The sequence below is a fragment of the Phyllobates terribilis genome, unplaced genomic scaffold, assembly GCF_046119375.1.
Source record: "Phyllobates terribilis strain yellow unplaced genomic scaffold, ASM4611937v1 Scaffold_2__4_contigs__length_985480577, whole genome shotgun sequence".
NCBI lineage: Eukaryota > Metazoa > Chordata > Amphibia > Anura > Dendrobatidae > Phyllobates > Phyllobates terribilis.
Genome location: NW_027362762.1, coordinates 688350539 through 688376889, shown reverse-complemented (window position 1 = coordinate 688376889; position 26351 = coordinate 688350539). Strand labels below are relative to the sequence as shown.

General features: G+C 43.5%; 1 protein-coding gene across 6 annotated transcripts in view; it reads left to right on the top strand.

The window, feature by feature from the left end:
• Positions 1-26351, top strand: part of MFSD4A (major facilitator superfamily domain containing 4A) — a 210166-nt gene that overhangs the window by 57240 nt on the left and 126575 nt on the right. For 5 of the 6 annotated variants that reach the window (XM_073666969.1, XM_073666964.1, XM_073666967.1 and 2 more), the window contains exon 3: positions 24841-25039. In XM_073666969.1, coding sequence (XP_073523070.1) covers positions 24841-25039 — 199 coding nt within the window. Of the gene's footprint in view, positions 1-6528; positions 6874-24840; positions 25040-26351 lie in introns of those variants that run through there. The other variant, XM_073666968.1, reaches the window with a different exon arrangement.

The following is a 26351-nucleotide window of genomic DNA, read 5'->3' as shown; positions in this document are numbered from 1 at the left end:
GATCTGTTATTGTTGACTTGAGTTAGTGTGGCACCCTGAGGACTCGGCTGCTACAGGGGTATTGCACCTCGAACCAGAGGTGTGGTATTCCACTCCCGGGTAAGGATGGAGAATGGAACAGAGCTCAGTTAGCTGCATGCACTACACGCACCCCATTTCCGGGGGACAGAACAACGGTACTCCCACCAGATAGTTGTGCAGGTACGACAGCGTCTGTCCCTGGCTGGAGTGGGGGGGGGGAACATCCCAGTGGTGTAGGAGCAGACAGGGGAGGGACTCTGGGCATAGGTAGGAGCCCATTGGTTGCATTGTCACCAGGGCTCGGGTGTCAGAGGGAGTATAAAGGTGGGCACCATCTAGGAACAAGAGAGTTCAGGCAGGAGGAGAAGAGGAGAGGAGCTCAGCCAGAGAGGGCTGACAGGGAGCTGTGGCTCCGTCTGGGCCCAGCTCCAGAGCTAGGCCTGAAGCAGAGAGGAGACAGAAGGAAGAGGAGAAACACAAAGAAAGGCCCAGAGACGCAAGCATAGAGGGAACCCTGAGATCCCACAAGAGAACGAAAACGGGTGAAGGGTTGGCAGAGAAGGGTGCCGGATCCCAAACTGGTGGAGGCCAATTATCCTTAGCCAGGAACCGGAGGTCGTGGTCAAGTTTTGGCACGACCCCTCACCACATCCACCAGGAAGGCACGCCACATAGGGTCAGGGAAACCGGAGAGAGGTTTTACCCCCATAAGGCCCGAGGAAGCCGGACAAAGGTGGGTCCCTGGTGGGGACGGCCAGTAGGAAGGAAGAGAGGGGAGCTCTGGACCACGCTCTGGAATTGCCTGGGAGTTGGCCGAGTCCCTGACCTGGTGAACGCAGCATGACTCGGGTGGTCCTACTGTGCACAAGCGACCTGATAAAGAACCGTGAGTAAAGCTTTTGAAACTGCACTACCAGACTCCGTGTTTCATCGTCGTACCTGCACCACCAGTACTGGGACATCCGCACCATCACCCCCATCATCAACTCTACAATAGCTGCCCTGAGGCAATACTCCTCCCGTGGGGAGTCGTTCCATTCTCAGCTGCACCAACAACACCAGCCTCGGCGGTCTGCCCTGCAGCGGCGGTCTCATGACCGCAATCCACGGGTGGCGTAGTCGAACATTCTAACATCTACTGCTAAATACTGCCACTCAGTTTGACTCCCTGGGCACGGACCGGGTCACCGCCACGAGACTACTACCCCTATCTGATCCGGCTCCGGGTAAGCCCCCGTGCGCGCGATGCCGCACGACTCAGGCCCAGGGGCGCGTCATTAGTATTATCGGTGTCCTTTACTGGCAAGAACATGAGACAATGTGGTGGTCTGATATTTGGCATTGTGCATATATGCATGCTTGCTGCCTAGTGCAGTTGTGAGTAATTTCGTACCAGGTCACGCTGGGAACTTGGTCAGACCATAATTAGTGGTTAGTGTAACCCAGTGAGAACCTTCTGGGGGGGGTGCTTGAGAGTAGGGAATAGCCTCCTCCTAGACTCACAGTGTTACTGAAGGATGGGTGAAAGCCAACAGCTACTCGGGCACAAACTAACTCCCGCCTTCATGGGGAATCACTCAGAAAATGTTCATCTGTGCATTTAAGACTATTATACAATCATAAAGCTTACTGTTCTAAAAGGGAATCTGAGAGCAGTTTTTTACTGTTTTATCTGAGAGCAGCAACTAGCTGTTGCATGCCAGGCCGCCTAGCTAAATCAGTGTAACCCTGCTCCCACCACTGATTGGCAGCTTTCGGCTTATGCAGAGTGTACACAGGAAGCTGAAAATCAGTGGTGTGGGTGGGGGTTATAGACATCTCAGCATTCATAGCACTGCTATATCTACAGCAGACAAAACAGGGGTTTTATCAAAATTACACCATGCAGTCCAATAAGTTACACATCGCTGGAATCAGGTTCTCTGCCCCTACATCATACTGCTCTCAGATTCTACAGCAAAAATCTGAACTTCCTACTCAACCACACAAACAGACCCTTTTGAGATGCTTCTAAAAAATCTTGCAGGATAATGGACAAGTCAATCTGTAATACTGAAGATTACAAATATATTGTTCTGCACCCCTAAATATTGTGTATTGCAGTGATGCTCTGAATTGGAATGAATGGTGTGAAAGTTTTGCTGTTTTTAAGGCCTTCACATTTTGACAACAATTTTAACTAGAATTTTGCAAAAGTCATGAAGTGCTTGGAAACGATATTAATAGCACTACCTGTATAAATGTGAACATTGATTCTACCTCATTCTCCAAACCCATTCATTTCTAAACGTTTCGCTGCTTCTCAGGTAGCAGATAGTCTTGTCATGTGGTATTTCCTGCTTTGCCATCAAAGGCTTGTATATTTAAACAAGCAGATTATTGTTATTAGCATAGTGTCACATTTAATCTTACCCACTTGCCTTTTCAGCGCTGACGTGTTAAAATGAAACAAACACTCAAATGTTAAGTCGTATTCTTCTTATGAAAACACTAAATTTTCATGTGCCTGACAGACTCATCTTTTACTGGAAACACCTCAAAGAAGCACGCCTCCTCCCATCAAATTTTTATCCTCTTAATACATTGCAATCATCATATTATATTGCACTGTGTGCTTACAATTGTTCATTTTGCCCTTCTACCCATTTAATTATTGTCTTTTCATTAGGTCTAGGACATCACATGATTAAAAACTTCTAAGCTCTATGTAGAAACAGGAGGTCAGTTTTCCCTGTATGAGTCATAAGTCACTGCAAAAGTCACTGGCAGGGGGGAGGAGCAGAGCAGCTGGGTCAGGAGTTGAAGAGGGGAATGATAAATGCAGGGACAAGAGACTTCCTGTTTCTACATAGCACAGAGAAAAGAGAAGAATTAGCTGGGTGGAAAGCAAAATGAGCAATCGTAAGTACACAGTGCTATATAATATGATGACTGCAATATATTAAGAGAATAAAAACTTTGATGGGAGTGCTACTTTAAATATTGTTATTTTTTTTCTCCCCAAAAGAGTTACCGGTATATGCACGAATGCTGTAAAGTGTCCCACAGTCCCAATTGGTCCCTAATACCGATCTGCCTAGAGTCTGTTTGCCATTCTGTAATATCTCTATGAAGCACCATATTCTATCGTACACGATTATTTTGTAACACTACATGTCATGCTGCATGTCATGATATAAAATTGGAACCACAATTGTGTGCTAAAGATTTGTAAATCCATAATTCAGCAATGTACAGAAGTCCTTAGCCTCCGAGGGGAGTAGTTAGTAACTACCTTCCTGATATACCCAGCGTCACTGACCACTCCTGCTGGCAGTTCAGCTGCTCCATGTTAACAGAGCAGCTCTTCTTCTTCCAGGCTTCCCTATCAACAAGGCATGAATGCCGACATCATGCTGATTGACTGTCACGGGTGTGTCAGAAGTGACAGACAGTCACCCTGCAGTTGGTTGCAGGAGATCTCTTCGTTTGGCATTACAGACACCTTCTTAGCTGTTTCACTCTAGGACCCAACGGCTTCCTCCTTCCTGCTAATTGACACCCTGGGCTGGGTGTTTAAATAGTTTCACTTTGCAGCGGGAAGGGGCCGGTGATATTCACATGTTTCCTTGTGAATGCTTGGAGCTCTCAGACTGCTATCTTCCTCTGTGGTGCTAGGAGGACGCTTGGAGTTATCTCTCTGAATTCGGCTAAAGCTAAGCTACTTCCACCATGTCTGTCTCCCCTTGCTGTCTTTAGTGTTTATGTTAGAACCTTGCTCTTAGGTTTTTTCCTTTGCTGGTCACATGACCTCGTTGGCCTATTTAATCCTGCTCCGCCCTTCTGGCTTTGCTGGACTTCATTGTATAACTACTTTCTAGCTAGCCTGTGCTCTGTATCTAACTCTGTTAGTTTGCTTGGTCTACGGACCTCAGTGTTCTATATTTTTTGTTTGTTTGTCTGTCTGCTACTATTTCTGTTAGGAGGTGTCCCATTTTCCTCCCAGTCCTTAGTACTTGTAGGGATTCCTTCCCCACATCTATAGGTCTCCGTACAGACTAGCTTAGGACTTTAGCAGGTCTGATCGCAGGATCAGGTTCCCTGTTACATCGTAGGGATTCAGCTGAGTTCTATCGTAGGGACAGATTTCCTCTCTTTCCTTAGCTCTGGTAGCAGAACATAACAGTTTAGTGGGAACTGACTAGCGCTCATTCCCCCCTTCCCTATACAGGGCCAAGCGCTAGGGAAATACAGGGTATAGGTTCGCGTGTGGCGATTGGTGAAGAACCAATATAGGGACGTTAGTGGAGACAGGGTGATATCAGATCAGCCTAGGAGGTCTCCACTCCCTCCTTTTCCTAGAGTTAGGGCTCCCTTTCCCCCTTCCATTTGTGTTGCACTAAGTCTTTCCCACACCTTGCTTGACATTGACAGCCAGCTTCCCGCAGTTATGCAATGGGGAGCCGGCTGTCAATCAGCATGACGTCAGCAGTCACGCACCATCAACAGAGCAGAGTGGATGAAATGTCGCTGCGCTGACGATGTGACGTCAGAGGAAGCTGCTGAATCGCCTGCAGGAGCAGTCAGTCACCGCTCTGTCCTGGCAGCAATCGGTGCCAGGCACAACAGGCAGGTAGTTAGCAACTACCTTCTTGTTAGTTCTTAGGCCCACAGCAAAAAATTAATATAGTCTTGGGTGACCCGTTTAACTGAGCGTAGCAGTTCAGCCAATGTAGATGGCAGGAGCTGGTCAGAGCCGCTGAGCTCAGTTATTGGCTACAGACAGCAAACACCGGGAGCAGTGGTGGAGACTATGCCCTAAATCTGGGGAGTAAAGTGCAGTTTGATTTTTTACTACTAATGGAGCTTATAGGGAAAAAAAAATTCTGAAAGGGGACAAGTCCTTTACTGTATACAGATTTTCATGGTTAAAGTAATAGCCAAATCCGGTAGGAATCTTTGCGAAGTTCCAGCCACACTTGCATTAAAGGGGTTGTCCACTACTCGGACAACCCGTTCTCAATCACTATATTTCCCCCATGTAAATTGATAACAGCTATTCTCACCTCCGATGCAGCCGCTGTTCCAGCCATGTCGGCACCTGGTCTCCCGGAGCTTAGGTGAGATTATGTCACACGAGCCCTACAGCCAATAAGCGGATGCTTCACTAACTTCTCTTGAAATAACTGACACCCGAAAGTAGTGAGAGCTGCTGCTGCTCTCTGACGTCCTTCGAATGTCCATTTTATCCGAAAGAAGTGAACAGCACTCTCACCGGAGGAGAGTATAGCTGTTATTATTTTACATGGGGGAAATATAGTGATTGAGAACACTGATGCACACAAACAGAAAAGGGCCCTGTGCAAGAACAGTATATGGGCCCTTTGCAGTCCAATAGCTCATTTTTGTTAGAAGTCTCCTGTTAGGTTTTTTTTAGTTTGCTGGTCACATGACCATTTTTGCCTATTTAATCCGGCTCCGCCCTCCTGGCCTTGCTGGACTTCATTGTATTTACTACTCTTGAGCTAGCTTGGTGCTCTGTTACCGTTCTCTGTTAGTTGTGCTAGGTCTTCGGACCTCTATGTTCTTTGTTATGTGTTTGTCTTTGACTGCTACAATTTTTGCTAGGAGGTGTCCAACGTTATCCCAGTCCCTAGTTCTTGTAGGGATCCCTCCCTTGCATCTATAGATCTTCGTACAGACTAGCCGAGGACTTTAGCGGGTCTGATCGCAGGATCAGGTTCCCCGTTACATCGTAGGGATCCAGTTTAGTTCTATTGTAGGGACAGATCTCCTGTCTTTCCTTAGTGCTTGTAGCAGATCATAACAATTTTAATGCACAATTCCTCCTGCTTTGGGGGTGGAAATTGGCCCCCTTACCTCTCAGGCCCCTGTGCGGCTGCACAGGTTTCACCAATGGTATGTCCGCCCCTGATTGAGAATGGGTTGTCCAAGTAATAGACAATCTCTTTTATAGGCTCTTAGGAAATGAATTTATATAGACATAAGAAAAAAAGTATTATATTTCATTAAGTGAACATTAACTTTAGCATATGTCATAAAAAAAATTGAATTATTTCACAGATATTGCTCTCCCATACCATGCAGTATTTAACTTACATACATTTGTCCCAGCCTGGTCCTTTTTCCATGTATTGTATGTGCTGTATTATACAAGGACATGAAACACGTTATGGCAGTTTTTTTGTGTGTTTTTCTTACCTCTTGTGTTGGATATACAATTTAAATATTTAATTAAAATGTCAAAATTGACAATATGTCTCCAAAATGCACAACATTGGTCCAGGAGTGTGTGTTCATTGTAGTGTTTCACAAAGATAAAGTTAATAACAGTTTTAATGAATGCTTTTGGAGACATGAGAAGATGTCATTTAATTGCCTTCAGTATTAACATCCTGGAGCCTCCCAGTGAGCAAATATCACCGAGAGACAGGTGCGGCATAAGGATATACCAACAATTTCCTGTTCTTTAACATATACTGTGACTCATCCAAGATCAGATGTTGAAGCTTTAAAACATCAGAATAAAGTTAGTTATAGACAAGACGTTTGCCTCTACGGAAAGTTGGAACAGGACAGATTGGATTCCAACCTGTTCAAAAGTGTTGTTTTTCAGAGATAAATGGTGACATTGCTGTCTCACAGATTATTATTCTCCTATCAACGTAGAATCAATGGTGGACATAAAACAGGCATGTGTTCATGATGGATAGAAAAAAAGAGTCCTTTTTCTAGAAGCCCCTGTAACCAGATCTTACCATGAAGGTTGAACAGTTTGTTTTAATAGGGCAGTCATATTATCCAATAACCCCTATGTATGTGGAATTGTCTCAGGAACTGGATCACAAAGAGGTAAGGATTATGCATAATATTTAAAGGGGTTATCTGGGACTTTGCTTATTTTTTGCTAAGAACCTACAGGCAGGTAATAATATCTGATAATTATCTGCTTGTTCTGCCTAGCACCAATCTTTACTGGTTCTGATCAGTCATGGACTGACCCTATCGGCGATTCAACAGAGCAGCTCTTCCTCTTCCATTCTGCTCTGTCTACGGGGTATCACCGCCGACGTCATGATGCTTGACCGCCGACTCCCGCACTTAGGCAGAATTGCCGGAAGGAGCAATGGCAGGCAGAACAAGCAGGTAGTTAGCAACTACTTGCCTGTAAATTCTTAGCCACATAGCAAAAACTAAGCAAAGTCCCAGATAACCCCTTTAAGGATTTTGTTCTTAGATTTTAATGGATTTTGTTGGTTTCTATTACATAAATGTGCTAATAAGTCACTCTTTTTTGCTCTCTATAGTGCTTTTATTGCAGAAGGTAAATTTTTATGTAAAAGAGTGATAGATGACTCTAGATGATGTTATGGATGCTGACAGCTGAGAGCACCATTATTTTCAAAACTGTAGAGCACTTACCAACTTCTTTGGCTCTGGGGTAAAAGTACTGAATTCTGTAACAAAACATTTCATGAAAAGGGCTACCCAAATTGATAACGATTGGCTTTGAATTTAGTTTTTGGAGGTTTTCATTCTTTGTTGTGGAGCTGAAGGGCTTTTGATGCATTGTAGAGCAGGGGTCCAAACCTGTAGATCAGGAGCCACATGTGGCTTGCAGGCCTCTGATGTGTGGATTACGATTGTCTGGCACCTTGGTACATTAGCACTTGGTCTAGCAAACACTTTTGAAGAGCAAGTTTTGCGGCTGCATGTTTTGCGGCGGTAGACAGGCGCAACACATGAGGGGATTGCCTGTTTGGTAGGCAATCCCCACATGTGTTACAACTGTCTACCGCCAGAAAACATGCAGCCACAGGGACGCAAACATATTATCCAAGCACGCCAAAGATACTCGGATAACGTCCGAACATGCTCGGACAACACGTTATCTGGGCACGTTTGCTCATCACTAATGGAAAGGAGACAAATCAAGGTGTTGCAATGACCCAGTGAAGTGTTGTGGTGAGACTTTAGTAGAGAGATTGTCCACAAACCTCATTGAATTTAAAAAATGTTGTAAAGAACATTGTTGTTCACCTAAGGTTGTATATACCTGATTTTAAGACCTTTTATGGACCAGATATTTTTTTATGTGTAAAACCGTAGACGTCAAATAGGGTATACTTAGTTTTTCTCATGACGGTATATTTGGCAAATGAAGCTCTGTAGGCACATAGTTTATTTCAATACTGAAGGAAGAAAAGAAATGAAAGAAATCAGAATGATGTAATGATTGTGGAACGAAACCTAAGGCTACAGATAACCAATTTTTGTGTCTGAGAAAATATGTTTTTTTTTATCAGTTGCTAGATCGGTGTAATCCATTTTTGGTGTGTATCGTTTTTTACAATCAGTGCAGCATCTGTTTTTGTTTTATGCAAAAAAAAAAATCCAAGCTTCTCCTACCCACTAAACAGTAAAAAACAGTATTCAGATGAAACATAGATGACATCAGAGTGCTGTCCATTTTGTTCATGAACATATTAAATTGCGTAGTGGAGTTTGACCCACAAATTGGATCAAAACCAGACACGTCTGTCTTTTTATCTTTGTCAACAGTCGGTCTTCAAAAAATTAAAAAACCGAATGTGAACAAGTTATTAAATTATAGTAGGTACATGTTCTGTGAAAAATATGAAGACATATGTGAAACACGGATGACTGAATGAGGCCGTAGTGAGAACCACAATATCGACTCAAACTCTCACCACATTTTATTCATACTGTTTGTCAAACACAATGAGGTGGAAAAAAAGATAAGAACTAACAGAAGACTTGGAAGGACAGACAAAGGGTAAAGATATTAAATACATTGTATTTAAACAATAACAAGAAATGATTTCAGCCGCTTACTTAAAGGGGAACTCCTTCTGTTTTTAAGAATTTGTTTATGAAAGCAATTCAATTTATAACTACTCAATGATTCACACGAAATATATCCTCACTAATATACTGTACATTTTATGAGAATATGTGTATGTAAAATCTTAAACCAGTGCGAAAAGGAAATCTTCCTTACAACTCATTGTTCCGATGTGTCTGTTAGATCTTAGGCCATGTTCCCACGTGTGGAATTACTGCGTGTTCTCCACAGGTGTCCGCAACACAATACGCAATAGAAATATGCTTTAATAAGGATATATTCACACGGCGTCTTTTTCAGTAAGGTACTAGGTGGAATAAGTGCTCAATAAATGTTAAAAACAATTAACATAATGTCAAAATGATTTTTGTACATATGTTTTTAATATAATTTAACTGCTTCAGACTTTTAACTGCTGTAAAGGCCCTAAAATAAGTGACCTGACCATTTTTCAAGCAGCGACCATTTTCTATATGAAATTCAAAAAAAAAATGCTGGTGGCAAAGACACCACAAAAATGACAAAAAAGATGACAAAGAAGACACTTCAGGAAAAAACAGTGCCGATGTTTTCATGAAGCGTCTTCTGCTTAAAAAAACTACGCAGGTATGATTGATGGCGTCTATTAGATATATTGTGTTTTTTTTGCAGTTTATTTTCTCTCTTGTTTTGATGCTTTTTTGGTGCAGATTTGACAGTTTTTTTTTCCAGAAACTTAATAATGCAATTGTGTTTTTTTAAATGATTTTTTTCTGGCCTCTTTTTTTCAGCATTTCATTAACATTTCCTGAAGCTTTGTTTTAACATTTTCCTGAAACATTTTGTAAATGTTTTAAAATCCATTAAACTAATTAACAAAACGATAGTGACAATGACTCAAAAACGCTCAAAAACAGCGTTTTTTGACTCTTCCCATCAACTTCTATTGTAAGGTATAGTGCAAGTTTATAGCGGAAAATGCCTGAAGAATGAATGACCAGGTCACTTTTGTTAAACACTTCATATTTTTAAAAACCTAAAGCTAAGTAAAAACTATCAAAAAAAACTAAAGTATGAACAGCAAGCTGTTTTTAATAGACATGAACAAAAATAATCCTTTGAGTGTTTTTTTGAGACCTTTTTGAGGCTTTTTTTTTTGCTTTGCTTTTTTGATCAGATGTTCTCCAAAAGTCTCAAAAAAATGTATACCCATATATTCTAAGCTAAAATATGCAAACACAAAAAAGTAAGCTGTGTCCAGGAATCTGGAGCCAGAATCAGCTGATTCCTCAGACTATTATTAATCAGTGTATTGGTTTTATCTTTGAAATGGTTATCATTAGTAGTTTTAGATAAAACTGCAATTTTACTAGCAGGGTAGTAGAGGAGTGAAGTTCCATTTCCTGCTACAAAGAATATTCGACCCTAAAGAAGTTACTGATAGAATTTATACACTACAATTTGCAAATATCCTTTTTTAACATCTTGTACAAGAAGAGTTAACCTGAGAAACGGAGGGAGTGCCAAGCAGTTACCTGCTAGCTTCTGTTACTCACTACAGTTAATTACTCTCTTAACATCAGGTGGCTTGTCAGCAGTGAGCACTAGAAGGGGAGGAAATTCGGACATTGGTTCCAGTCAATGCTACGACTATTCAGAAAAGATCTGACTAGTAAAAATACATTACTGCTGATGCACGTGATCATCTTATGGCTCTGTTTTGTATGGAGCATCTGTGTACGTGCAGAGTTAAATGGAAGATGTTTAACAGCTCTGAGGACATACTTATGGGGAATCTAGATTGTGAGCCCCAATGGGGACAGTCACTGCGATGATGTCTTTAGAGCACTGTGGAATTAATGTCACTATATACCGTATTTTTCGGACTATAAGATGCACCAGACCATAAGACGCACCTAGGTTTTAGAGGAGAAAAATAGAAAAAAAATTTAAGCAAAAAATGTGGTCATAATGCCCTGTTATGGGGGAGGATGGTCTGCTGCTGACACCGTTATAGGGGTAATCTCCCCCAATTATGTGCTAATATCCCCAATCCTGGTATATATACAGTACAGACCAAAAGTTTGGACACACCTTCTCATTTAAAGATTTTTCTGTATTTTCATGACTATGAAAATTGTACATTCACACTGAAGGCATCAAAACTATGAATTAACACATGTGGAATTATATACTTAACAAAAAAGTGTGAAACAACTGAAAATATGTCTTATATTCTAGGTTCTTCAAAGTAGCCACCTTTTGCTTTGATGACTGCTTTGCACACTCTTGGCATTCTCTTGATGAGCTTCAAGAGGTAGTCACTGCATCTGTGCATCTAGATAACTGTAGTGAACTTGCATGTTGATTTTTTTCAACCCTTCTCATCGGAAGATGCTCCAGTTTAAGTGTTAACTTTCGTGGTCAGCCTGGACGTCTCTGTGAGATTGTGACACAGCTACTTTAGATGCAGTGACAAAGAAACACAGAGCAGCCAGTACTGGGTTAATAAACAGGGGGGATTTATTGTAACAGGGTCAATCTCCACGCAGGGAGTAACAGGGGAAATATGGGGACAACAAGGGAAGTAGCAGGTAACAGGCTATAACCGACAATCCACAGTTTGGCTAGATGTAGCAGAGTCAAAACGGTTGTAATCAGCAGTTTTACACTTCGCTGACTCTTGTTCCCCACAAGGCAGTTGCCGACTGATGCCGGTGTTGTTTTCTTCTGGCTTCCCCGCCTAAACAATGCTCCGTCTTCTGGCGGCAGCGGGCGGTCTCCGGTTTGACCCGCTGAGCCCCTAGTCCATAACACTGCACCTCACTTGCTTGGCTCCACGGACCCTGCGTCTCTTCTCCCTCTAGTCGGCTTGACTCCAACTGTCAACTGCATGCTTTCCCGCGCAAACCTCCTTCTTCTCCCTCTTCCTAGACACGCCCCCAGCTCTCAGTCTGTCTTCCCCCTGCAACCAGAGGCACCCCCCGGCAGTTCTGGATCCCTTGTTCTGAAAGTACTTACACCCCAGTCTTCCCCCTTACACTCCCGCTCTCCTTTAACTCGCCATTCCACGGGCGAGAGTTCCTTCCCAAACGTTCACATTCTTGCACTTCCTGGACGATACGTTGCCATATAAATTGATCTTGTTCATAATGGTGAGGAGGCACTCCTGCTGTTGTCCGTAACTCAGTTTGACCGATGGGGGCTGCAGGGTCACTCAGATTCCTAATCTCCGCCTGCCCGATGGCTTCAACCGATGGTGTTCCCTCGCCGCCTGCACTGGGGACTGCAGGTAATTGAGTGCTGGGGCTCGGAGGTAGAATCAACAATTCTTCTTCATCCTCATCGTGGCTCGGGGCAACTGTGACAGGACCCTCTCTAGAAGCAGGTGATCCTTCTTCATCCTCGTCATCTTTAGACAGGGCCGCAGCATACTATGATGAACCACTCTGGTAGGGGCTCCTTCAGCCCCCTCGGGTTGAACTTCATACACAGGTCCTTCAGTGCCAAAACTGCGCTTCACTCGGTGCAGGGTCCGTTCCCACCGCCTACTCAATTTGCTCCGGGGACGCCTGTCTCGAACCAACACCCGCTCCCCGGGCCTCAGAGCTGTCCCATGAAGAGGCAATGTCTCATGATGTTTGAGCTCCCGAAACTTTTGTTGTACCAACCGTCGGAGGGTCTGCAGTTGATGCCGGTGTTCCCGGACCCAGGAAGACATCCCCGTCCGTGGGTAGTCCTCCTTGGGGTCCAGCTCTAACTCAGTAATCTCTCGCCCCTTTCGCCCGAACAGTAAGGTATAAGGAGTGAACCCCGTCGTACTATTCACTCGGTTGTTGTAGAACCACACCAGCTCGACCACAAACTCAGGCCATCGTACCTTCCAATCTTCCTCCAACGTGCGGTGTCCGATTAAAGCGTTCACAGGCCCTATTTCCTTGAGGGTGGTAAGGAGTAGTCCGTTACTTCTCAATCCTGTACAACCGGTGCAGCTCTTCCATCAACCAGTCCTGGAAGCAGGCGACTTGATCGGACTGCATCCAATTTGGGCAGCCGTACACCCGAATGAAGTCTCGTCAGATGACCTGCGCAACTGATTCGGCGGTCTGGTCTCTGGTTGGGGTCACCACCGCAAACTTTGTGAAGTGGTCTGTCATTACCAGGCAATGTTCATATCCGAGATGCGCCGGTCCAACAGTCAAATAGTCGATCATCAGCACCTCCAAGGGGGCAGAAGTCACAATGGTTTGTATTGGGACCCGCTGCTCCGGGGGCTTAACCAGCTCACAGCTCCAACGTCTTCGACAAGTGTCTTCTATTGTTGCTCGCAGTCGGGGGTGATACACCAGCCTCTGCAACCAGTGAAATGTCTTCTCTGGATCGAAGTGAGCCCCCCGTTCATGAGCCTCCTTAGCCACTACTCCGACCAACTTCTCTGGGATCACCACTTGCCAGGTGATCCCGAACTCTCGCAGTAGCTGTGCCCGTCGGTACAGCAGCCCGTCTCGCAAACAAAGTATATCCCATTGTCCCAGCATTTTCAGCGCTCCCGGGGACAGGGTACTCCTCTCCTCTCGACTGGGGACCTGTCTCAAAGCACCCATTGACATAATTGGGCAACTTCTCTGTCAGTCTGTTGAAGTCGGACCCAGTCATCTCTTGGCTGCCCTAGCACTTGTTCTTCCGACGTCTCCGATCTGTCCCTGTGCCGTGACCAGCGGTCTCACGAAACTTCAGAAGCAAGGGACCTCATCCGCCTCCAAATCTTCATCGCGGTCATGATCAGGCCGTTCATATGTCACTCTGGAGAGGGCGTCGGCGTGAGTATTCTCTGCCTTAGACCGGTAAGCGATCTTATACCGGTACCTGGCCATGCGGGCCACCCACCGCTGCTCCAGGGCCCCCCAATTTTGCATTCTCCAGGTGAGTCAGCGGGTTGTTATCTGTTCTCACCAGTACTTCGGACCCAGACAAATACTCTGCGAACTTTTCGGTCATTGCCCAAACCAGAGCGAGCAACTCTAATTTGAAAGAGCTATAATTATCTGGGTTTCTCTCAGAGTCGTGAAGGGAGCGACTGGCGTACGCAATCACGTGCTCTTTCTCCTCCTGTACTTGGGATAACACGGCTCCCAGACCATGTAGGCTCCCATCAGTGTGGAGTATGAATGGTTGGGAGAAATCAGCATAGGCAAGTATTGGGGCCTCAGTCAGGGCCATTTTTAGGGCACAGAAGGCCTCTTCCTGGCTTCTTCCGCACCGAATCGCCCGATTCTTGGAGCCCGCCGGCACTCCCTTAAACAGCTCCAGCAATGGGTTGACTATGCGGGTGAAGTTCTTTACGAATCTTTGGTAGTACCCGGCATGTCCCAGGAAGGCCCGAACGTCCTTCACTGTCTTCGGGGTAGGCCATTCCTGTACGGCGGCCACCTTTTCCCGGGTGGGCCTGACTCCTTCATTGGACACAGTATGACCGAGATATTCAATCTGTTTGCGGAACAGGTGGCACTTCTGGGGCTTCACCTTTAGGCCATGACTCTGTAGGCGACTCAGTACTTGCTCCAGTCGCTGGAGGTGCTCCTCGAAGGTGGTGGCATAGACAATTATGTCGTCAAGATAAATCAGTATCGCCTCGAAGTTCAAATCGCCCAGGCACCTCTCCATCAGACCCTGGAACGTCCCGGGGGCGTTAGTCAGGCCGAAGGGCATCCGATTGAACTCGAACATCCCATGGGTAATATGAATGCCGTCTTCGCACAGTCATGTTCGGCCACGGGCACTTGCCAATACCCACTGGCCAGATTCAAGGAGGAGAAGTATCTTGCCTTCCCTAAGGCAGGGACTCTTCGATTTGGGGTAGTGGGTAAGAGTCTCGTACTGTACAGGCATTCAGTCGTCTATAGTCCACACAGAACCCCAGGGTCCCATCTTTCTTCCGGACCAGGACAATTGGGGCTGCCCACGGACGCTGACTCTCCCGTATCACACCATTCTGTAACATATGGGCTAGCATCCCCTTACCTTCTTTATACATCTGGGGAGGTATCGGCCGGTATCTCTCCCGCACTGGGGCAGCGCTCCCCGTGGGAATCTCGTGGGTAATGGCTTCAGTACAACCAAAATCATCCTCATGGCGAGCAAAGACTTCCTGGTACCGCTCCAGTACCTCCTCAAGCTGCTGCACCTGTCGAGGTGAAAGTCCCGTCAATTCAGCCCGTATTTGTTCTCGGATTCTTCGTCCCCCTATCGCACTAGCACGGTGGGATTCCGGCGGCACGGTGACCGCCAGAGTCCAGGGGTCTCCTCGTACAGCGGACAGCTGTACCTCATCAGGCTGCACCAACTTCTCTGGCATTCCTAGAATCTGGGCTATTTCCGCCCTGGGAGGGAGTGTGAGATCACATTTGCCCAGATTAACGCACCGCACTATAACATTGCCACCCTGGACGGTGGCCAGTGTCCGAGCCACCAGGAGTCCGGGGGGTACTTTGTCCATCGATGTTGGTTCTATCTGAACTTCGACCCCCTCAGAGGTGTGTAGGCCCGTGCGGGTAACGTGAATACAGTTTGTCCTGGCGGTAAGGTGAGTGCCGTAGCTGCTGGTACTATTATTTTCCCCAAGACCTTCCCTTCACTCGACGTCTCCTGAGCCTGGGCGGCTCGGATTAATTGTTGAAAAACCCTCCTTTGGGGGACTCGTGGCTCCCACCTGTCTAGAGGAATCTCCTTCGGCTGACTAATCAGGATTTCCCCGATCTCTTTCAGCACATTCATTCCGAGGGTCACCGGAGGTCCACTTCCGGTTCCCCCTGCGACCAAGACGACCCCTTTTTTTCCCACATCTTTTCCACACACTCGAATCTTCATCCATACCACCCCTGCGACCGGGATGGGTAATTGATTAGCGGCCGTGAGTCTAATTACTGGTCTCCATTCAGGCCGTGCTGTCTCTGGAAATCGCTGTTGAAAGTAGGCTTCTGTCATCGTAGTCACCTGGGAACCCCGTGTCAATCAGGCAGTGAACAGCCCGACCGCTTATTTCGGCCCAGACAGTCGGGCTGGTGGAAACTAGGTCCTTGGGACTTCCTCTTTTTCTTTCCCCTTCCTTAGGCTCCGGGCTGTGTCCCCCAAACACGGAGCCCGTTAGTTTAACGGCTGCCGGGTCAAGGGCCGCCCTCGGCTAGCACAGCCCCTGGCGTAATGTCCTGCACCTCCGCATTTCCAGCAGGTCGTGTCTCTGTCTGTGTAGGGCTGCCTCAATCCTCTACGGAACTCTCCTGCAGGGCGGGGCCTGAATTCAATTCTTTCCCTAACTGGGGCAATCGATCCAGGTATCTCTGGTGTAGGTGCAGGGGTCTTCTTGAGACTGGACTATTCACCCTGCATCTCCTGTATCTCCTTTCGCATCTCTCGAGGCCATTCCGGTTCAGCAGCAGGCGGGGTGGGTACCTCATTACTCCGGACCATCCGTGCCAGGGCCATCACGCCCATCTCCTGCTCTCTCACACGTGCCTCCGCCCCCACTTCTTGAAAAGTCATACGTGGGTTAGCGCGCAGGCGCTCCCGCAAGGCCTGCTTCAATCCCAAATTCCCCATGTCGTCTTTTCTAGTGATGTAGGCTTGCACCCTCTGTAATGCATTAACATACTGCATCACAATCTCCCCCTCCTGCTGCACTTGGTGAAACAGCCGTATCCTCAGCTCTCCTACATTGGTGGGATCCCCATGCATCTCCTCAAATATCCGCACCAATTTTTCTACAGTATCCCGGTTATGGGGAGGGCGGTACATCATGGAGTGCCGGGCCTCGCCATCCAGGGCCAGTAAGACTATTTCGGCTTGCATAGCTGGGGTCATCGGATGCATACGTAACATACTCCTAACTCTCTCAACCCAGTCCCACAGCATCATATTGTCCCCGGTGAACTTTGGGAGTTTGCTGAGCATGGCCCCCAGCGGCAAGCTAGATCTAGGTGCTCCCAGGATTGACTGATCTGCATTGCCTGTGTCTAAAGACTGCATCCTGCTGACTACGCCAAATGTGACACAGGTACTTTAGATGCAGTTACACAGAAACACAGAGCAGCTAGTACAGGGTTAATAAACAGGGGGGGGATTTATTGTAACAGGGACAATCTCCACGCAGGGAGTAACAGGGGAAATATGGGGACAACAAGGGAAGTAGCAGATAACAGGCTATAACCGACAATCCACAGTTTGGCTAGATGTAGCAGAGTCAAAACAGTTGTAATTGGCAGTTTTACACTTAGCTGACTCTTGTTCCCCACAAGGCAGTTGCCGGCTGATGCCCATGTTGTTTTCTTCTGGCTTCCCCACCTAAACAATGCTCCGTCTTCTGGCGGCAGCGGGCGGTCTCCGGTTTGACCCGCTGAGCCCCTAGTCCATAACACTGCACCTCACTTGCTTGGCTCCATGGACCCTGCGTCTCTTCTCCCTCTAGTCGGGCTTGACTCCAACTGTCAACTGCCTGCTTTCCTGCGCAAACCTCCTTTTTCTCCCTCTTCCTAGACACGCCCCCAGCTCCCCGGTCACCTGACTCCTGAGCTCTCGCTCTGGACACTTCCCCAGCTTCCCGGTCACCTGACTCCTTTGCTCGCAGTCTGTCTTCCCCCTGCAACCAGAGGCATGGCCCCGGCAGGTCCGGATCCCATGTTCTGAAAGTACTTACACCCCGGTCTTCCGGGGTTTGTTAAATTTTTGTATCACACTTGCCACAGTATTCTGACTAATAAGTAAAGCGTTGCTGATATTTTTATAGCATTTACCTTCCTTGTGACATTTCTCTTCTATGTGGTGCCATTAAAAACATTTAAGCATGAAATGGGAAGGGGTTTTCTACAGGTAATGCCCTATTATAGTCAACTGTCTGCTGGACACCTGTTTAACCATTTAGTGCCAGAGCCAATTATGTCCTTAATGACCAAGTCAAATTTTACAATTCTGACGAGTGTCACTTTATGAAGTAATAACTCTGGAACGCTTCAACGAATCCCACTGATTCTCAGATTTTTTTTCATGACATCATCTACTTCATGATAGTGGTAAAATGTATTTGATATGACTTGCGTTTATTTGTGAAAAAAATGGAAATTTGGCATAAATTTTGAAAATGTTGCAATTTTTAAACTTTGATTTCTTATGCCCTTAAATCAGAGAGTTATGTCATACAAAATAGTTCAAAATAACATTTTCCACATCCCTACTTTACATCAGCACAATTTTTACAACATTTTTTTTTTGCTAGGAAGTTATAAGGGTTAAAAGATGACCAGCGATTTCCCATTTTTCCAACAAAATTTACAAAACCATTTTTTTTAGGGACCACATCACATTTGAGACAGAAAATATGCAAAAGTGACACCATTCTAAAAACTTCACCCTCATGGTGCTCAAAACCACATTCAAGAAGTTTATTAACCCTTCACGCGCTTCACAGGAACTGAAGCAACGTGGAAGGAAAAAATGAGCATTTAACTTTTTTCACTAAAATGTTACTTCAGACCCAATTATTTATTTTCACAAGGGTAACAAGAGAAAGTGAACCACAAAATTTGTTGTGTAAATTCTCCCGAGCATGCCGATACCCCATATGTGGGGAAAAAACACTGTTTGGGCGCACAGCAGGGCTCGGAAGGGAAGGAGCACCGTTCGAAAAACCAGCCCTGATCATGTTCTCCATGGTTTCAGCTACCCCCTTTAGCTGAGTCCCTGGAGAATTTCCGACTCTGGAGGGCGCTATAGCCTTAATCCAGATCGCCGTTTTAAATCGTTAATGAGGGAATAAGGCCCCTTAGCGGCCGCCGTTTTAAAGCGATCGTTAAGAGGTTCATGAATAATTAGACTTACCTGTGGTTGAATTCTTGTTAATTAGAGTTTGTAGTCTAAACCTTAGCTTTGCTCCTAAGACTTTCATTGGGGTGTACTAATTTTTGCAACATGGTCTTGAATGAATTTATTAGGAAAATTACTTTTTTTTGATGTGTAAAATAACAAATCTTGTTTGCAATCAATGGCCCACATTTATGGCAGTATTTTGTAGTATAGTATCCCATAGAAAATGTTAATTCTGAAAGAAAACTAAAGGTTTTATGACAAATCTGTTGCGCGGTACTTATTTATGCTGAGCGCTGTATATGTATTAATGTGCAAAACACTTAAGCAGGTGTGAAAACTGCTGCATAGTAAGACTGTTTTCAAAAGTAGAGATGTTATTTTATTTCTAAGTCATAAATCTAAGTCAAATCAATATTTGGCATGACCACTGTTTGCCTTCAAAGCAGTATTAATCCTTCTAGGTACACTTGCTCACATTTTTTGAAGGAACTCGGCAGTCTACATCCACTGATCTAGAGTTTAAAAGGTCCTGTAATTTACATGGCGGCTCATTATAGCCTAATTTCCCCTGATGACGCCATCTTGGCGAAACATGTTGGGGAGGTTATAAGCTTTCAAATTTAATAGCAAGTGTGTGTTTTGCGATACCAAGTATGCTATGTCACAGACTGCAGCCGTGACAGCTTAATCAATATGATTATTTATTAGCACTGGAAAAGGAATTTAATGAGTCGTAAGTGACCGATAATAATAGAGTTCATAATTATATTATCAGTATAGGTGCGCGGTTACTACCACACTTGTGTTTTTTAATTGTTAGGATTACCTTCACAATATTTTATCATTAATACTAATTAAAAGTTACAAATTTTAATACTGTCCTTGATATAATTTTTTTTGCTCTTTTGGGCAATTTGGTATTTGAATTATGTAGTCTAACATGTACTGTAGAACACATTTCTGTATATTTAGTACTAATTGGCATGGCAGGATTTCTATCACGGAAATAAAATTTGGGGGCCTGTTATTTGAGACTACACAAGTATTTTCAACTTCTAATACTTAATTTGCACAAGGTGACATTAATACGGCATTTAATAATTTTGCTTAAAACATTCAAACAACAATCAGGACCTTGGTGGGAAATAGCAAGTTTGGAAAAAAAAAGATAATATATAGGGGATTGACAATCCAAATATTTCCTAATGCACATAGGGAAGACATTAACTTTGTACAACGTTGGGAACAACTTCTAACAAAAAACTCCCTATGCATGCTGAGCTACCTCCTGGAATACAAAAAGCAATATGTCAGCAAAATTAATGAATAATTAGAAAAAGAGATTAATGATATTCAGCAAGTTGCATCACAACCTGACATTGGCAAATTTGAATTGAACTTAGAAAAGAGGGTTGAGTGTTTTATCAGGGAAATTAACGAAAACACAGTGAATACATTAGAGATTTAAATGATTTTGAAACAGGACAAATCTTTAAACCTAGAACTCGACTGCAAAACTTTAGATCTAATAACAGCTATACAAGATATACAGATATCTCTGAGACAGACGCCTCACAATCAGAGAGTTCAAATAACGGAAGAGGTGATAATCGTCTGGGTACAAAACGTATGAGCGACCCTAGAACAAATCAAAAATTATTCAAAACCATAGGAAAATGTTATGTTCTAGATCATGGAGTGGCCCCAGAATAAACGACTCACAATCCAAAGAGAGGCTCAACCTGTCAATAGGGGAAGAGGTAGCAGGGGGAGAATCTTCCTCATCTGCATCCTCCTCCTTTTTATGGTTGATGAAAACCAAAAGTACAAATATAACAATGCCAACAATGTTTGATTATGGGTTAACAGCCGTGACAGTAGGAGCCCCTACCCGATCTCATCCAGCTATGTGTCCACAAACGATCACCTCAGCTACTATACTGACTGCCTTTATGAATGGTACAATATCCTCTACCCCTTTTTTAGGGAACAAATGTGTGGCACAGAATCTATTAGAGAAGGAACATCAATTGATAATCTACAAATTTACAATTTCTCCTCTCATCACTTAAATGAGGGACAAATGTCATTATTTAAAAAAGGTCCTTCATTTACAACTACCCCAACATATGATGCATTTAAATCCCTTTGCCCGGAAACTAGTGATGAGAACACCTATGAAATCTTGGCAGCTGATCCCACTGAAATGTATTTATCACAATTAATAATAAATTTGAAAAAAGCCCATACAGAAAATCTGATTTTGGAGGAGGAATTCTAAGTTATGTTCAACCCAAATCCAACATCAGCTACCTTTTATGTATTAACCAGAGTGCATAAGAATAAGATACCAATACCAGGATGACCCAATGTTTCTGGCAATGACAGCATCACAGAAGGTGTGAGTCGTTATCTGGATGAAGTACTCTGGCTGTTTGTGCATACACTGCCATCATTTATGAGAGATACTAAAGATATGGCTTTGAAATTAAAGGATATCATAGTATCAGACATCACTATACTCACCAGCCTTGTTGTTGAGGCCTTATATAGCAACATTGACCACAATTTAGGTATTACTTCGGTATCACACTTTCTATCAACCAAGGTGCACAATTTACAGCACACAATACCTTTGTTTTTTCACTTTTGCCTTATGTTCTAACTCACAATTATTCTATATTTGATGGCTTTTTTATCACCAGAACAAGGGTACTGCTATGGGCACGATGTGTGCACTCACTGTTGCAAATTTATTTTTAGGGTGGTGGGAAGATAAATATGTTTTTTTGTGAGGATTTTTCCTTTTACATTAGTCACATTCTTTTTTGGGGAAGATTTATTGATGATGTCCTGTTACTGTGGGACAGCGACATTACTTTATTCCTGGATTTTGTTGCCACCCTTAATAACATAAATGTTGACATGCACTTTACATATGAGGTTGGTTACAAAAGCATACATTTTTTGAACTTGACCATTACCATTGATGAGAGGGGATGCTTGTATACCGACATGTATAGAAAACAGACGTCCACCAACAACCTCCTGCATTGGAAAAACTGGCACCCACCAGCATTAAAGGCAGGAATTTCAGTAGGCCAATACCTTTGAGCCAAACAGAACTGCCCTGAGGAGGCTTCCTTTTTTAAAAGAGTCAAAACCTTTAAAACATTTTACAACAAGGGGATACCCTAAAAAACTGTTTTCTATAGGGCATTTAATAGAGCTAAGGCAACGAACCAAGATTCACTTTTTCATTCAAATGAAAGCATATGACTAAGCAATACTAGAATAAGATGTATAGGCACTTTTGACAACAAAGCAACAACAGTATATAATATTCTTAAAAAGAACTGGCCCATTTTGATTGCAGATCCCGATGTAAGGAAGGTTGTTAGTTAACGTCCGGAAATTACTTTTCGAAGGGGTGAAAAAGAATTGACATGTCACTTTAACTCCCCCCAAAAAGAAAGATGATAGTGAAAACTGGCTTACTGAGATGCGAGTGGGCACTGTAAAAGGGATTTCAAGAACCCCCAGGTTAATTGTAATTATCACATGAGGGATTATATAAACTGCAAAACGAAAGGAACTGTTTACGTGGCTATGTACCCATGTTCGAAACTCTAAGTTGGTAAAACAGTCCAGGAGTTTAGAAGGAGGATTTCCAAACACATTAGTTCCATCAGTACTAAGACTGATACTCCCCTTTCTCGTCATATGAGAAAAACCCATCCATAAAATTCACTGGATTTAAAATTTTGGGGCATCAGAAAAATGCATCTGAGTCCTAAGAAAAGCAATATTGATAAGATTCTATTGCAGGAATATGTCAGATATATCCTTAGTTCACGTAGTCCCTCTGATTTTAATGAAGGTTTTAGTTCCTTTTTATGGTCTAATTCAGGATAATGGTTTCTATTCCCTGTTTCCTAGCTTCTATACTGGGTAGGCCCTCTTTAGACATGAAAACTAATATGTGTGAAGTATATACTTACCTGCTTTTGTTCATACAGAATGATATATTATATAGAAACAATTCTGAACCGTTTTCCTAGAGGACAATGTGATATTTTATGTACAGTACAGACCAAAAGTTTGGACACACCTTCTCATTTAAAGATTTTTCTGTATTTTCATGACTATGAAAAAAATATGTCTTATATTCTAGGTTCTTCAAAGTAGCCACCTTTTGCTTTGATGACTGCTTTGCACACTCTTGGCATTCTCTTGATGAGCTTCAAGAGGTAGTCACCGGAAATGGTTTTCACTTCACAGGTGTGCCCTGTCAGGTTTAATAAGTGGGATTTCTTGCCTTATAAATGGGGTTGGGACCATCAGTTGTGTTGTGCAGAAGTCAGGTGTATACACAGGTGATAGTCCTACTGAATAGACTGTTAGAATTTGTATTATGGCAAAAAAAAAGCAGCTAAGTAAAGAAAAACGAGTGGCCATCATTACTTTAAGAAATTAATGTCAGTCAGTGCGAAAAATTGGAAAAACTTTGAAAGTGTCCCCAAGTGCAGTTGCAAAAACCATCAAGCGCTACAAAGAAACTGGCTCACATGAGGACTGCCCCAGGAAAGGAAGACCAAGAGTCACCTCTGCTTCTGAGGATAAGTTTATCCGAGTCACCTGCCTCAGAAATCGCAGGTTAACAGCAGCTCAGATTAGAGACCAGGTCAATGCCACACAGAGTTCTATAGCAGACACATCTCTTCAACTACTGTTAAGAGGAGACTTTGTGCAGCAGGCCTTCATGGTAAAATAGCTGCTAGGAAACCACTGCTAAGGACAGGCAACAAGCAGAAGAGACTTGTTTGGGCTAAAGAACACAAGGAATGGACATTAGACCAGTGGAAATCTGTGCTTTGGTCTGATGAGTCCAAATTTGAGATCTTTGATTCCAACCGCCGTGTCTTTGTGCGACGCAGAAATGGTGAACGGACGGACTCTACATGCCTGGTTCCCACCATGAAGCATGGAGGATGAGGTGTGATGGTGTGGGGGTGCTTTGCTGGTGACACTGTTGGGGATTTATTCAAAATTGAAGGCATACTGAACCAGCATGGCTACCACAGCATCTTGCAGCGGCATGCTATTCCATCCGGTTTGCGTTTAGTTGGACCATCATTTATTTTTCAACAGGACAATGATCTCAAACACACCTCCAGGCTGTGTAAGGGCTATTTGACCAATAAGGAGAGTGATGGGGTGCTACGTCAGATGACCTGGCCTCCACAGTCACCAGACCTGAACCCAATCGAGATGGTTTGGGGTGAGCTGGACTGCAGATTGAAGGCAAAAGGGCCAACAAGTGCTAAGCATCTCTGGGAACTCCCTCAAGATTGTTGGAAGACCATTTCCAGTGACTACCTCTTGAAGCTCATCAAGAGAATGCCAAGAGTGTGCAAAGCTGTCATCAAAGCAAAAGGTGGCTACTTTGAAGAACCTAGAATATAAGACATATTTTCAGTTGTTTCACACTTTTTTGTTAAGTATATAATTCCTCATGTGTTAATTCATAGTTTTGATGCCTTCAGTGTGAATGTACAATTTTCATAGTCATGAAAATACAGAAAAATCTTTAAATGAGTAGGTGTGTCCAAACTTTTGGTCTGTACTGTATAATTCTGGTGGCAACGGTTTATATTGATAGCAGATAGCTGTTCACCAAACTAAAGCCCACACCACTGCTGTCACATGTGTATGGGCACTTTACTTGTGACAAAAGTCCAACTAAACGAAACCGGATGGAATAGCATGCCGCTGCAAGATGCTGTGGTAGCCATGCTGGTTCAGTATGCCTTTCATTTTGAATAAATCCCCAACAGTGTCACCAGCAAAGCACCCCCACACCATCACACCTCATCCTCCATGCTTCATGGTGGGAACCAGGCATGTAGAGTCCATCCGTGCATAGGTTAACATTGTTATAGCTTGCACCCTATTTTATTACTTTGATGTCCTCACACATATTCCTCTACTATCATTTCTTTCTGTCCCGTTGAATCAATGGGCACCTGGCATAGGACAAGTTATAATGAATCTTCTGGGTATACATGGTGTACCTCCGTTCTTTCTGCTTGCTGATCTTATTATTTTGTTATCCACAGACTGAAGCTGTGTTTGCTCATTTTGTTGATATGTTCACTGACCATCTCATTGGTATTCGCCATCATTCCATTTTGCAATCATGTTGGTGTTCTTGCAATGGTCATGGCAGTGGCTGGTCTAGCAATGGGCAACATTGATACCATCTCCAACATGCAACTTGTGAAAATCTATCAGCAGGACTCAGCAGTTTTCTTACAGGTAAGAGACACGTGTAAATTCCATAGAGATGTGGAGACATTTAGTACATTGCCAAAATAGTAGTGCTCCATTACTTGGGTTTGTACAATAGTAATCATATATTAAGAAAGAAAATGACTATAACATAGATTAGTGAATGTGATGTAAATTCCCTCAGTCTAAATCTGAAAATCTGGTGCTCCTCAACCATGGTATACCATCCATCCAGAGGTCTAGGAAATTGGGATATGGAGTGCTGTTTGGCAGGCTGCTATTATTTTGGTCAATGAAATAAAATCAGCAGTAATCACTAGCCTTCAAGTGTAAGGATCCTGATGGACAACTTAATTGCAGAAAGGCCTAAATGAGGGATTTCAGTTGAGTTGATGTTTTTAGAAACTGGAGCTCTATTATATGTATACATTTGTCATTATCATATATGCAACCTAAATTGCATAAGGATATCGAACATGTCCATGATTTTGTGTATGCAATTTTGTGATTGTCATAGCTCAAAGACCCACCCCTCCCAAATGCAGCTAAAATAATGCATGTGATATAACAAAATACCGTGGACACCTCTGTGGACACCTATATTCAGAAATAATGACAATGAAAGAGAGCAGGCTAAAACATTATATTACTATTAAATCCAACTGTTTTGTAGGAGCCCAACTCCATTGATGAATATAGTTACAATTCTCTGTGACTCATCTGCATGAGTAACATGTAACCATAAATTTCTCCAAAGTAGTAACAAATCTGAGCACCAGCATTAAAAATGTGGCTACTTAAAATGAAGCCACCAAATTTATTATAGCAAATATGTTACAACAGAACTGTAGAAAAGTTTAAGGTGGGTGTTGAAAAACTACTGCCAAGTAAGAATGCTGTTGGTAAGAATGCTGTTGAAAATAGAAGTGTTAATAGTTTATTTTGTAAATTAAATGAATAAAAGAGATCAAAATCAAATCAATATTTAGTGTGACCATACATTGCCTTCAAAACATCATGAAATTTTCTAGGTACACATGCGCACAGGCTTTGAAGGGACTCGGCAGAGAAGTTGTAAGATCCATAGTTCTTCTGTGGATGTAGACTTACGCAAATTCTTTTGTATCATCATGTAATAATTGAATCTACCTGGAGTGTAAGACCTCTCATCCCTTACAGCAGCCCGGTCATCGTCAAATGCTTATCCTCTAAATTATATCTACATCATGTAATCCCACACAGACTCTATAAGGAGGACCATGCATGCAGTGGTCGGCCAAGAAAACTTATAGTAGCTAATGAAAGATACATCATGCTTGGGATCCAGCTACACCAATCT